The sequence below is a fragment of the Bombina bombina genome, chromosome 6, assembly GCF_027579735.1.
Source record: "Bombina bombina isolate aBomBom1 chromosome 6, aBomBom1.pri, whole genome shotgun sequence".
Lineage (NCBI taxonomy): Eukaryota > Metazoa > Chordata > Amphibia > Anura > Bombinatoridae > Bombina > Bombina bombina.
In genome coordinates this window covers 363,962,283-363,977,813 of record NC_069504.1, presented here as the reverse complement: position 1 = coordinate 363,977,813, position 15,531 = coordinate 363,962,283, and the positions used below count along the sequence as shown (strand labels likewise).

The window sequence follows — 15,531 nt, the reverse complement described above, 5'->3', positions numbered from 1 at the left end:
GTGTCCTGTTCTTTCTGCAGACATTATGCATTTTCTGCGATGACATCTCAGATCACTGCATGTTCTGCCTTGGGGTTGAAATGTACATTAGTTTGGAATTTTTTCCCTTTTTTTTTCTGCAATGAAACTTCAAATTATTTATACCAAAAAAAAAACTTTTATAGTATGAATATTTAAAGGGACATTAAATATGTTTTATAAGCATAGTATTGAGGTTATTTCCCACCTACATCTAATTATAGGTTCTGTCACGTTAAAGAAACATTAAACACAAATTGTAAACTACATGGATTATGAACTTTCATATTTAAGAATACTTTTGCAATGAGAACTATAGCTTTATTTTGTCAAATAAATATATTGTTTAGGTTTATTCTTTTCACTGATTTCCCTGTCTCCAGAACAAAAGAACCCCTGCTAACCAATCACAAACTAGTATTCAGATATAACAAAAACTTTATTTGCAAATGGGCACACTGGAATAGCCTGGCGTCTTGTATTCCCTTAAAGTGCCATAACACAGGTTGAGATCTGTGCATATCCTAAAAGGGTGAATTGATTAAAAATAGTTTGCATAAAAAAAAAAATTGCTGGCAAGTATTTTAAAATAATCAAACTGAATTACATAGCTAAGCTGTCTGGAGCACTGAGCTCCACCCCCCTTATCAGTGTTTAGACACAGGCATTGTATTTCAACTGAGTTCACAGCTTCTAGGAATGCTCCAACAGATAATCCCTATTCACTTTTACCTTCTACCAATACAACAATAGATATAGATACAGCCATAGAAGGAAATGTGTGGGAGGAGTTAGAGCTGTACAATTCGGAAACTTAAATGAAAGCGTTAATGGTGAGGCACTGCATTATAAATTTGCAGGTAAAGTAATTAAAGTACATATTATAGTTTGTCTATATCCCAACTTGTTTTATGTCCCTTTAAGGTGGCGTAGCACTGATTCAACTGAACTATTATTGCAAATAATGATTTCCCTATAATGATTGTTGATGCAAAACTGATAATCTACCTTTTAAAAGCATGCATAACCATAGAAGCTTAGGGAGGGAAAAGAAAACAAAAGCTCACATAAATTGCCTAAAAGTATTAACTGAAGCCTCCCTGGGAGAAAGTGAAACTAGCACAATTTTTAGATGTATTTTACAACAAAAGACTGCAAAATAGTAAAAACAGAATTTATGCTTACCTGATAAATTACTTTCTCCAACGGTGTGTACGGTCCACGGCGTCATCCTTACTTGTGGGATATTCTCTTCCCCAACAGGAAATGGCAAAGAGTCCCAGCAAAGCTGGTCACATGATCCCTCCTAGGCTCCGCCCACCCCAGTCATTCGACCGACGGACAGGAGGAAATATATATAGGAGAAACCATATGATACCGTGGTGACTGTAGTTAGAGAAAATAATTCATCAGACCTGATTAAAAAACCAGGGCGGGCCGTGGACCGGACACACCGTTGGAGAAAGTAATTTATCAGGTAAGCATAAATTCTGTTTTCTCCAACATTGGTGTGTCCGGTCCACGGCGTCATCCTTACTTGTGGGAACCAATACCAAAGCTTTAGGACACGGATGAAGGGAGGGAGCAAATCAGGTCACCTAAATGGAAGGCACCACGGCTTGCAAAACCTTTCTCCCAAAAATAGCCTCCGAAGAAGCAAAAGTATCAAATTTGTAAAATTTGGCAAAAGTGTGCAGTGAAGACCAAGTCGCTGCCTTACATATCTGGTCAACAGAAGCCTCGTTCTTGAAGGCCCATGTGGAAGCCACAGCCCTAGTGGAGTGAGCTGTGATTCTTTCAGGAGGCTGCCGTCCGGCAGTCTCATAAGCCAATCGGATAATGCTTTTAAGCCAAAAGGAAAGAGAGGTAGAAGTCGCTTTTTGACCTCTCCTTTTACCAGAATAAACAACAAACAAGGAAGATGTTTGTCTGAAATCTTTAGTAGCCTCTAAATAGAATTTTAGAGCACGGACTACGTCCAAATTGTGTAACAAACGTTCCTTCTTTGAAACTGGATTCGGACACAAAGAAGGTACAACTATCTCCTGGTTAATATTTTTTGTTGGAAACAACTTTCGGAAGAAAACCAGGCTTAGTACGCAAAACCACCTTATCTGCATGGAACACCAGATAGGGCGGAGAACACTGCCGAGCAGATAACTCTGAAACTCTTCTAGCAGAAGAAATTGCAACCAAAAACAAAACTTTCCAAGATAATAACTTAATATCTACGGAATGTAAGGGTTCAAACGGAACCCCTTGAAGAACTGAAAGAACTAGATTTAGACTCCAGGGAGGAGTCAAAGGTCTGTAAACAGGCTTGATCCTAACCAGAGCCTGAACAAATGCTTGAACATCTGGCACAGCTGCCAGTCTTTTGTAAAGTAAAACAGATAAAGCAGAGATCTGTCCCTTCAGAGAACTTGCAGATAATCCTTTCTCCAAACCTTCTTGTAGAAAGGATAGAATCTTAGGAATTTTTATCTTGTTCCATGGGAATCCTTTAGATTCACACCAACAGATATATTTTTTCCATATTTTATGGTAATTTTTTCTAGTTACAGGCTTTCTAGCCTGAATCAGAGTATCTATTACAGAATCTGAAAACCCACGCTTTGATAAAATCAAGCGTTCAATCTCCAAGCCGTCAGTTGGAGGGAAACCAGATTCGGATGTTCGAATGGACCCTGAACAAGAAGGTCCTGTCTCAAAGGTAGCTTCCATGGTGGAGCCGATGACATATTCACCAGGTCTGCATACCAAGTCCTGCGTGGCCACGCAGGAGCTATCAAGATCACCGAGGCCCTCTCCTGATTGATCCTGGCTACCAGCCTGGGGATGAGAGGAAACGGTGGGAATACATAAGCTAGGTTGAAGGTCCAAGGTGCTACTAGTGCATCTACTAGGGTCGCCTTGGGATCCCTGGATCTGGACCCGTAGCAAGGAACCTTGAAGTTCTGACGAGACGCCATCAGATCCATGTCTGGAATGCCCCATAATTGAGTTATTTGGGCAAAGATTTCCGGATGGAGTTCCCACTCCCCCGGATGGAATGTCTGACGACTCAGAAAATCTGCTTCCCAATTTTCCACTCCTGGGATGTGGATCGCAGACAAGTGGCAGGAGTGATCCTCCGCCCATTGAATTATCTTGGTCACTTCTTTCATCGCCAGGGAAGTCCTTGTTCCCCCTTGATGATTGATATATGCAACGGTCGTCATGTTGTCTGACTGAAACCTTATGAATTTGGCCTTTGCTAGTTGAGGCCAAGCTCTGAGAGCATTGAATATCGCTCTCAGTTCCAGAATGTTTATCGGGAGAAGAGACTCTTCCCGAGACCATAGACCCTGAGCTTTCAGGGATTCCCAGACCGCGCCCCAGCCCACTAGGCTGGCGTCGGTCGTGACAATGACCCACTCTGGTCTGCGGAAGCTTATTCCCTGTGACAGATTGTCCAGGGTCAGCCACCAACGGAGTGAATCTCTGGTCTTTTGATCTACTTGAATCGTCGGAGACAAGTCTGTATAATCCCCATTCCACTGTCTGAGCATGCACAGTTGTAATGGTCTTAGATGAATTCGTGCAAAAGGACCATGCACTGCGCTATGGAAGGACGAGGAACAGAATGAAGTACTTGACAAGAGCTTAGAAGTTTTGATTTTCTGACCTCTGTCAGAAAAATCCTCATTTCTAAGGAATCTATTATTGTTCCCAAGAAGGGAACTTGTTGACGGGGACAGAGAACTTTTTTCTTTGTTCACCTTCCATCCGTGAGATCTGAGAAAGGCTAGGACGATGTCCGTATGAGCCTTTGCTTTTGACAGGGACGATGCTTGAATCAGGATGTCGTCCAAGTAAGGTACTACTGCAATGCCCCTTGGTCTTAGAACCGCTAGAAGGGACCCTAGTACCTTTGTGAAAATCCTTGGAGCAGTGGCTAATCCAAATGGAAGTGCCACAAACTGGTAATGCTTGTCCAGAAAAGCGAACCTTAGGAACTGATGATGTTCCTTGTGGATAGGAATATGTAGGTACGCATCCTTTAAATCCACGGTAGTCATAAATTGATTTTCCTGGATAGTAGGTAGGATCGTTCGAATAGTTTCCATTTTGAACGATGGTACCCTGAGAAATTTGTTTAGGATCTTTAGATCCAAAATTGGTCTGAATGTTCCCTCTTTTTTGGGAACTATGAACAGATTGGAATAAAATCCCATTCCTTGTTCTCTTATTGGAACTGGATGTATCACTCCCATCTTTAACAGGTCTTCTACACAATGTAAGAATGCCTGTCTCTTTATTTGGTTTGAAGATAATTGAGACCTGTGGAACCTTCCCCTTGGGGGTAGTTCCTTGAATTCCAGGAGATAACCTTGAGAAACTATTTCTAGCGCCCAAGGATCCTGAACATCTCTTGCCCAAGCCTGAGCAAAGAGAGAAAGTCTGCCCCCCACTAGATCCGGTCCCGGATCGGGGGCTATCCCTTCATGCTGTTTTGGTAGCAGTGGTAGGCTTCTTGGCCTGCTTACCCTTGTTCCAGCCTTGCATTGGTTTCCAGGCTGGTTTGGGTTGTGAAGTATTACCCTCTTGCTTAGAGGATACAGAATTAGAGACTGGTCCGTTTCTGCGAAAGGGACGAAAATTAGGCTTATTATTAGCCTTAAAAGACCTATCCTGTGGGAGGGTGTGGCCCTTTCCCCCAGTGATGTCTGAAATAATCTCTTTCAAATCAGGTCCAAATAATGTTTTACCTTTGAAAGGAATGTTAAGCAATTTTGTCTTGGAAGACACATCCGCTGACCAAGACTTTAGCCAAAGCACTCTGCGCGCCACGACAGCAAACCCTGAATTTTTCGCCGCTAATCTAGCTAATTGCAAAGCGGCATCTAAAACAAAAGAGTTAGCCAATTTAAGTGCTTGAACTCTGTCCATAACCTCCTCATACGAAGATTCTTTACTGAGCGATTTTTCTAGTTCCTCGAACCAGAAACACGCTGCCGTAGTGACAGGAACAATGCATGAAATTGGTTGTAGAAGGTAACCTTGCTGTACAAAAATCTTTTTAAGCAAACCCTCTAATTTCTTATCCATAGGATCTTTGAAAGCACAACTATCTTCGATAGGAATAGTAGTGCATTTGTTTAGAGTAGAAACCGCCCCCTCGACCTTGGGGACTGTCTGCCATAAGTCCTTTCTGGGGTCGACTATAGGAAATAATTTCTTAAATATAGGGGGGGGAACAAAAGGTATGCCGGGCCTTTCCCACTCTTTATTTACTATGTCCGCCACCTGCTTGGGTATAGGAAAAGCGTCGGGGGGCACCGGAACCTCTAGGAACTTGTCCATCTTACATAATTTCTCTGGAATGACCAAATTGTCACAATCATCCAGAGTAGATAACACCTCCTTAAGCAGTGCGCGGAGATGTTCTAATTTAAATTTAAATGTCACAACATCAGGTTCAGCTTGATGAGAAAATTTTCCTGAATCTGAAATTTCCCCATCTGACAAAACCTCCCTCATGGCCCCTTGAGATTGGTGTGAGGGTATGTCAGAACAGTTATCATCAGCGTCCTCTTGCTCTTCAGTGTTTAAAACAGAGCAATCGCGCTTTCTCTGATAAGTAGGCATTTTGGATAAAAGATTTGCTATGGAGTTATCCATTACAGTCGTTAATTGTTGCATGGTAATAAGTATTGGCGCACTAGATGTACTAGGGGCCTCCTGTGTGGGCATAACTGGTGTAGACACAGTAGGGGATGATGTAGTATCATGTTTACTCCCCTCATTTGAGGAATCATCTTGGGCAATATCATTATCTGTTGCATTACTGTCCTTACTTTGTTTGGACACTATGGCACAATTATCACATAAATTTAAATGGGGAGACACATTGGCTTTCATACATATAGAACATAGATTATCTGATGGTACAGACATGTTAAACAGGCTTAAACTTGTCAACAAAGCACAAAAAACGTTTTAAAATAAAACCGTTACTGTCACTTTAAATTTCAAACTGAAAACACTTTATTACTGAATATGTGAAAAAGTATGAAGGAATTGTTCAAAATTCACCAAAATTTCACCACAGTGTCTTAAAGCATTAAAAGTATTGCACACCAAATTTTTTAACCCTTAAATTAACGGAACCGGAGCCGTTTTTACATTTAACCCCTATACAGTCCCAGAATGAGGCTCTGTCTATAACTAGAAAGGCCCCCATCTGAAAAAGGTGTCCAACACAGTGCCTGCCGTTTTTCTAAACGTTCCCCAAGATTATAATACCAATAATTGTGGCAAACCTAGCCACTTCTGGACTATAATGTAAGAAAGGTTGTCTATATGCTGTATTGTGTGCTATGTAGATGTGACAGACCCTTCTTTCAGGACTGAAGGAGTTAACTGTGTTTAGCTTTAAGAAGCTAATCTTCTAAATACAAGTTGCTGGCTCCAGCCATAATTTAGTTAGTGAGGAGAATTCCATTGTTTGATCACCTTCAGAGAGAAAACGCCTAAGTGATAAGAAGAGCCAAGAGTGTCTTGTGTTTAAAGTATTTAAACAATGTAATTCTATTGTTTCATAAAAGGGCGTCTTCCCCTTTTTATCTAATGTACAATATTCTTTCAACCCCCCCATCTGGGGGGGGGGGGGTCAGACCTGCATAAATACTAGGCATAGCCTTTTAATAAATGTCATTCTGTTTTAAACCTGAAAACTGGCTGGGTTGTGAATTGCTGATTCCCTATGCAGGACATTGTTCCCTGGTGTTAACCCTTGATATCCTGTTGGTACCGTTACAATTGGTGGCAAGCGACGGAATGAACCTTATCGCCCAGAAGAGCAACTACACAAGCCAGTAACCTCAGGAAGAGGGGGATTACTACAATACTGACTAAGATGGAAGGAGTACCAGGGACCGAAGTGAATGGAGATAGATTATTCTAAGCTAAAGAGACAAACGTTAAAGGAACTGCTAGAAGCCAGGGGAAAGATAGGCAGCAGCAAACCCAAGGCTATATTAATTGCTGAGCTGATGGAGGGAGACAGAGCTCGCAGCGCTACGCCTCCAGCAGCCATGGAGGAGACCCTATACCAGAGGGAAATGAGGACCAGGCTGGAATTTTTACCCCAACCTGTACCACGGGATATGCTATCCGTGGTAATGGCAGATGTGCAGGAGTACGTGATGGCACACAGTCCGCGGAATGCATCCTCCCAAGCAGAATCCATTTTGGACGCACTCAGCAACCCAGTAAGACCCAAAATCCCATACCATGCATTTAAAATGTTTTGTGAGGAGAAGGATGAGATCGATGGGTATTTACAGGATTTTGAGAGACTGTGCGAGTTACATGATTTGGAGCAGTCCGTATGGGTGCCGGTGCTAGCAGGCAAGCTAGCCGGTAGAGCAGCGGAAGCGTATCGCGCTGTACCCAGGGAGGACAGCAAGGATTACGCTAAAGTGAAGAGAGCGATCTTGGAAAGATATGCCATTACCCCAGAGGCATACCGGCGCAAGTTTAGAGGCCTGCGCAAGCCAGAAAGAGATTCACATGCAGAATGGGCCCACAAGCTGGATCAAGCATCTCAAGGGTGGATACAGGCCAGCCAAGCTACCACCATGGAAGAATTGCGACAACTGATGCTGTTGGAGCAATTCTTTAACGGCTTGTCCCCAGAAGCCCAAGAATGGGTGAGAGATCGAAAACCCCTCACCTTAACCGAAGCAGCCAGATTAGCAGACCAGCATTTTGATGCCAGGAGGCACCATGGACTACAGCCTAACACCCCCACAGAGGCACCTTTTCGCTCAGCCCCAGGGAATCCACCACCCCCCTCACGATACAACGGACGGGCGAATATACAATGCCACACCTGCAAGCAGTGGGGACATATGGCACGTGAGTGCACCCAAAATCGGAGCAGACAAGCTTGGAACCAGGTCAGACAGAACCTGGCCCCAAGGGCGGCTGCTCACCATTACCACACGGAGCCAGCCGCTCATGAGTTGTTGAGCACCCAAGCCGAGGAACCCCTGGGAATTCTGCATGAGGTGATGTCGGTCCAGGGACTTCGGGATTCGGGAGCTACTTTAACCCTGATAGCTCCCCATTTGGTGCCGGATACAGCACCCACTGGCGGATCCGTGGCAGTACGAGGGGCAGGGGGAGCAGTATACCGATTGCCCACTGCTAGAGTGGAGTACAGACCCCCAGTCACCCCAGCAGCTGCCAGTTACCAACCCCCAGCGCACCGCTATACCACACGGCCTCCGGCCACGAACTACCCTCAGAGAGCCCGGTTCAATTCGCGGGGCTACTCACAACCTATTCGGTGCTTTGGATGTAAGCAACTAGGGCACAAAAGACCAGAGTGTCCCCTAAACGCAGCAAACCAAGCACAGTCCTGGAGAAGACCCGCCGGCGGAATCCCACATAATCCTCAGCCTGCGGCTCGCTACGTAGAGGCGCCAGAATGCTGGGGCAGCCTACATGAAGCCGACCCCGTGCAAGCTGCCCACCGGAATAACCGGCGACTGGTTAAAGTGAATGGGAAGGAGGTCAGTGGTCTACGGGATACTGGTGCTACCATGACCTTGCTTCAAGAGAACTTGGTGTCTGAGAAACAGCACACTGGAGACACTGTGGCTGTGAGGGTAGCAGGGGGCACTGTGTTCCGCCTACCTGTTGCCAGGGTACATTTGGATTGGGGAGTGGGCACTAGACCTGTGAATGTGGGGGTCAAGAAGGACTTACCTGCTGATGTTCTCCTTGGAAATGACTTGGCCCCCCTTGTTTCTGTCTATGCTCCCATGGGTCCCGCTGATATTAACCCTGTGACTACCCAAGCCCAGTCCCTTCGGGAAGAGGTACATTTTAACCGTGGTGGACTATGCCACTAGGTACCCCGAGGCCATTGCTCTCTCCAACATCCATGCAGAGACGGTAGCTGAAGCCCTATTTGGGGAGCTACAACCTAGTTTGGTTTACTTACAAGTTGCTGTTACCTTTTATATTTTAATCAGGGCCCTCAAAAAGTTGCAGCCGTACCTGTATGGACAACCTTTTTCCTTACTCACAGATCACAACCCGTTGGTGTGGCTGAACCGTGTGGCTGGGGACAATGCCAGGCTGCTGCGCTGGAGTTTGGCGCTGCAGCCCTTCGACTTTACCATCCATTACCGCCCAGGGAAACAAAACGGTAATGCCGACGGGTTGTCCAGACAAACTGAACTTGAAAAGTGATCTGTGAGTACTTCCCCGGACATCCCCAAGCCGATCCGTTGGGATCAGACTGTGTATGCCGGCTTGGTTCTGGGGGAGCATTGTGGCAAACCTAGCCACTTCTGGACTATAATGTAAGAAAGGTTGTCTATATGCTGTATTGTGTGCTATGTAGATGTGACAGACCCTTCTTTCAGGACTGAAGGAGTTAACTGTGTTTAGCTTTAAGAAGCTAATCTTCTAAATACAAGTTGCTGGCTCCAGCCATAATTTAGTTAGTGAGGAGAATTCCATTGTTTGATCACCTTCAGAGAGAAAACACCTAAGTGATAAGAAGAGCCAAGAGTGTCTTGTGTTTAAAGTATTTAAACAATGTAATTCTATTGTTTCATAAAAGGGCGTCTTCCCCTTTTATCTAATGTACAATATTCTTTCAACCCCCCCATCTGGGGGGGGGGGTCAGACCTGCATAAATACTAGGCATAGCCTTTTAATAAATGTCATTCTGTTTTAAACCTGAAAACTGGCTGGGTTGTGAATTGCTGATTCCCTATGCAGGACATTGTTCCCTGGTGTTAACCCTTGATATCCTGTTGGTACCGTTACAATAATTAGTTAGAATCTGCATAATATGCCTAGTAAAGCAATTGTTTTAGCCCAGAAAAATGTCTACCAGTTTTTAAGCCCTTTTTGAAGCCCTTTATTCTTTTATGTTTAACTAAGAAAATGGCTTACCGGTCCCCATGAGGGGAAATGACAGCCTTCCAGCATTACATGGTCTTGTTAGAAATATGGCTAGTCATACCTTAAGCAGAAAAGACTGCTAACTGTTTCCCCCAACTGAAGTTACTTCATCTCAACAGTCCTGTGTGTTAACAGCAATCGATTTTAGTTACTGTCTGCTAAAATCATCTTCCTCTTACAAACAGAAATCTTCATCCTTTTCTGTTTCAGAGTAAATAGTACATACCAGCACTATTTTAAAATAACAAACACTTGATAGAAGAATAAAACTACATTTAAACACCAAAAAACTCTTAACCATCTCCGTGGAGATGTTGCCTGTGCAACGGCAAAGAGAATGACAGGGGTGGGCGGAGCCTAGGAGGGATCATGTGACCAGCTTTGCTGGGACTCTTTGCCATTTCCTGTTGGGGAAGAGAATATCCCACAAGTAAGGATGACGCCGTGGACCGGACACACCAATGTTGGAGAAATAATGAATATATATTGCAATAATGAAACATTGTATGCACTGCTGAAATGTCAAGTTTTAAAGGTCTTTTAAAATCTAGCTTTCGCTACATTCTAGTGCTGATGTGTTTGCAAATGTGCAACAACTCTCCTTCAGATACCTGCAGTGTAACCCAGGTTCCATAATGACAGCACTCATGGATTAGAGGGAGGTGCATACAATGTATTTAGTGTCCCTTTAAACCAAACTAAGGTTAGCGATGTGTGTGCAGTGCATACATTTAAATTCAGTTTGTCATTGCCACAGTGTTTACCTTCCCTTAAAAAAACAATAGTTGACATATTTACAGACTTAGGAGTTACCCAGAACATAGAAAAACCAGTAACAGTCACTTTCCATTATCTTTGAACCTGGACCTTCCAGTGAACACATCATAAAATAAAACAAAATTACCTTTTCAAAAGGGACACACACTAATTTACTATAAAAAAAATCCCATATCCCCCGCCCCTTAAAATTAGCTGTAGTGTTAGAAAATAACGATCTAATCATAGTGGATTTTGTAATTTATAATGCATTAAACAGACATGGACGATATCTATGCAGAACATAAAGAAATGTAGGATGACTTTGTGAGAGATTGTATTTACTTTTTTTTCAAGAGGTCATTTTAAAGTGTATTACATTTTTTTTTAATGTATGCAAGTGAGATTGTTCTCTACAAACCAGTATTGCACTAACATGTACCTTCTAAAATCGCAATTATCAGAGCATGTCATTTTAAAACACTTTGAAAATCACTTCTATTTTCAAATGTGCTTAGTTCTTTTGGCATCAATTTTTGAAAATGTATATGCACATATCCTAGACTAGTGGGAGTTAGCTGCCAATTGGTGCCTGCGCACATTTTTTTCTTACGATTGGATAACTTGATGTGTTCAGCTAGCTGCCAGCAGTGCAATGTTGTTCCTTCAGCAAAGGATAACAAGTGAATGAAACATATTTGATAATAAAAGCAAAATTTTAAAAAAAGTTGTTTAACATTGAAAGTTCTATCTGAATCATGAATTAAATTTTGGGGTTTCCTGTCCCTTTAGCATCTAAAATCGATATATTTGTATGTCAACATTATCATGTAGTTGCTGCAGAATTAAGATATAGTCAGATGAAAAGGAGTAATTTTGTACCTCATACCAAGAAACATGCCCACGTGTGATTACTCATCTAAGCTGTGATACCACACGGACACGAGTGAACATACTATATGGCAGATGTGCCCAAACAAGACTGTGGTCTACCAGGAGATCATGATGTGAAAATCCCCCCTCCCTCTCTCTACTGAGAGTAAAAAAAATGTAAGTTAAAACAGCAGCTATGTCTAATATCCTAGCAATATACACATACATACGCACGTACACACATATACATTAGACATATAATACTGTAGACTGTATATCTCGCAAAAATAGGGTTTCTCAGGAACCATATATCAGAGTATAAAACCAGGTGGATAAACTCAAATGACCAGTCTTCATAATGGGCCACTAAACTCAAAATATTCTCTCATTAATATGAAGCAGCAGTATATAAATTTAAAAAAAAAACAAAAAAAAAAAAAAACAACATTTTTCTTTAAAAATAAATAAAGCTGCCTAAATGTATTTATAAGCCATTAGGAAGTGCTGGTTGGTGCAAAAGTGATTCCATGAGATAGAACCTAAAGTCGCCCAAATAAAAAAATATCCCATATCAATAAAACAAATTAAAAAGCTAGTTTTTCTTTTTGCAGAACAGCAAACATATTTAGCAGAAAACAAAAATTGTTACACATTTTAAAATTCCCTCTTTTACATCCATAAAGAAATACATTCTTTTAAAAATGATGAGCTAAACCTTAGGTCACAATGCAGGATATGAAAAACACTCCTGTACGAAAGTGTTTTTTTTTTTTTCTAAATTAAAGGGATAGTATGGTCAAAATTGAAACATGTATGGGTTCCTTTACATTTTTAAGAGAAATATTGCTGCAATATCCTTCTAATAGAAAACATAAATGTCATTAGTAAAAGTAACTTTTTAGTGACAAAAGCACATATTCTGCGAGTAACCCGTGCACCAGTATTCAAAAACATGACACCTTCTCACAGGCAGCAGTGGCTTATGTGACACAAATTAAAATACACAACACTGCCAGCTCTATGAGCAGGTATGGTGTTTGAATCCTGATGTTCTAGTAATCTATAGCATATGTGTGTATGCTGTTAAAACAGTAATAACTTATGAAAATGCTTCTATTTCAAATTAAATGCACTCTTGCACATTTCAGTTTTGATCTTCAAGTCCCTTTTGTGTTTTGCCAATAATAGGGTGACCATATTGCCACTTTAAAAAGGGACACATATGAAAAATACATGTCAGGGCTGTTGAAAGTAATGTTTTGTATAAGAACCCTGACATATGTATTTTTCATGTGTCCCTTTTTAAATCAGCAATATGGTCACCCTAGCCAATAAGCTGCTTTTGTAAAAGCACAGAAACCATTATTCTGCTTCATAAACAATTATAATAAAAATTCAAGATACCTGATAGAACATTTGCATTTTTTTCGAGTTTGATGTAATAAAACCTTATAATGTCACTTGAAAAACTCAGACATATTTTTATCACAAATAATTGAAAAAAGTAAAAACACTAAACATTTGAAAAATGACCATAAATGACATGAATGCAAATAACATTTATTTTTATGACAATGTGCAGTCCACAACAAGAAATATTACAGCATCTTTGTTAAAATAGAAATGCTGCAATGTGCAGTGCCATTTTGTTATACGGCTTTCTTTATATTAAGAGAGAGACTGTGGTTGAGAGGCGTCCGCAGATATGAAACACTGAACTATTTACTGTCAACCACATTCTTTTTGAAACCCAAAGCAATGATGCCAGGAAAACCCATAATTACAGAATGGTCCCTGTCAGATCTTGCAGATATGAGTGTGTATATCTCATGACAGTATCCAATGAACATTTATTAAGTGTATTTCCGGTTAACTCTGTTACAGCTGGCAATATGCACAAGACTGTGTACTAGCAAATACTAAAAAGGCAGTTGTGTGTGTTGGGAAAAGTTAACCAATACAAAGTGCAGCTCTGCAATTATCAGGCATACAAGAAAATGCTATAATAATACACACTTATAAGTACGAAATGGAGCTATTCCTGACTCCAAATAAATATGATTCCCATTCTGGTTGTGCCAGTTTATTTTGTAACTGGGTACATTACGTTAATTCATGCAACTTGCAGTAATTAGATGATAATTACATGTTCTAAACACAATTTTGCTAAGAAAAACATACAATTACACATTTTGTGTAAAGTTAAATGAATTGTGAAATACAATGTGATGGCAAGCATTAATATGTAACTGATACAATAGACATATTTAAAACAAGTCAATACTGACAAAGGCTATACACTTTATTTCTATTAATCATATATTCTGCATATATTTAAGCATCACACTGTCTTATAATACAGATCACCATATAAAAAGAATATAAAGTTCTAAAGCATACAAGTTATTTAATAGGGAGTTTGCTGCTTGATGTCATCTGATCATAAAACAATAGCAGACTGTATCTGCTCACGATCCCATTATTTACAACAGAGACAGCACTGTACAAACAATGCTCAGTGTGTACAGTACAGAATACCCAATACCCTGCCTGACATAGCACTGCATACAGAGATACTGTGCCTTTAACCTTAGGCTTTATGCTCCTCCTACCATGCAGTTTCGGCTATCCATTTATTATATATAATGGGTTTAGAATGGGCAGTAACAATCAGCATTATACAAGAGGAGGGGAGAATAGCACTTATGCTTTTCTGTAATCCAGGAAATATTTGGAGAAGAATACAGAAAGTCTGCAGCCAAAAAACTGACACCTCGATACATAGATACACTCTGCTCTTAGTATTGATTAATGGATGGGAAAGCAAAACACTGCCACCCACACATTTATACGCTCTGCACGCTTTAACCCTAAACTGGAAAGCACAGTGCAAAATAATATTCAATCCACTGCAAGTGACAGAGGCATTACAATGCAGTTTAACTCTTCCCTTGCAAAACACTATGGACAATTCTTATAAATGACAAGAAACTAAAACACTGACAAGCAGTTTAACCATCTACAGTAACAACGGTTTGGGGGTTATTGTGTATCTATGACAAAATTCAATGCAGAGGTTCATCAGACTCCACGTGAAGAAAAAAAAAAGCATTTGGGGAAAAAAACAGGAATAATACAGCCTTTCTCAGCTCATTACACCAGCACAACACAAACAATAGAAAGTGCTAAGAAAGGCCAGCTCACCCACTCAGAATACATTACACCCCCAGGCACAAAACAAAGCCACAGTCAGCCTCCTCCCAACCCCCTCCTTACTAAACCAAAGTCACAATCAACCAGGAAACTCACCCAGAACACAATGTTGAATCCAAATAAGAAATATTTCACGCAGCAGCTGACTTCAGGTCCCTTGAAATGCTGGTGTTTGCCAGACATGATTTGTATCCAGAGACAGCAAGGGGAAGACTCAGGGGGGGAATCAATCCAAACACACACATCAGCTAGTAATCAGCTAAGGGGGCAGTGCACAGGGTTGGAGGTCTGAACTGGAGGTAAGATGCAGGATCTGCACGGGAGCTTGGAGCTGACATTTGGGAGATGCACAGAACACTTAGGGCAGGTAATTGTTATACGGCGTCCTGCGGTCTGTGGAATGGGATATCCATGTCTACTGTGCCTTCTTGTCCTGATGTGGGGATGATCAACACAGTCCCTCCCAGCTAGAGGAGGGACCTGCATATGGGAGGGTTGGGGCAGCGACATCTGCTGGACCCGATGCCGTTTTTTATTATCATCATCTGCTTTTTCCTTTTTAATTCACACTCTAAAATTAAAAAAAAAAAATTCACACTCTAAAATTGGAATTACAGCTAAAATCAATATAGGGATTTGAATTGCAAATAAATTATTTTCTTGGCTCATTGGTATGGGTGTTCTTTTTAATACAAAATA

At 41.3% G+C, this 15,531-nt stretch overlaps 1 protein-coding gene across 1 annotated transcript in view; it reads right to left on the bottom strand.

The window, feature by feature from the left end:
* The window catches only part of TSPAN17 (tetraspanin 17), a 244,598-nt gene extending 229,321 nt beyond the window's left edge, over positions 1–15,277 (bottom strand). Inside the window, exon 1 of the mRNA XM_053717045.1 lies at positions 14,929–15,277. Coding sequence (XP_053573020.1) covers positions 14,929–15,015 — 87 coding nt within the window. The 5' untranslated portion in view covers positions 15,016–15,277. The remainder of the gene's footprint in view (positions 1–14,928) is intronic.
* Between the last annotated feature and the right edge of the window lie 254 nt (positions 15,278–15,531).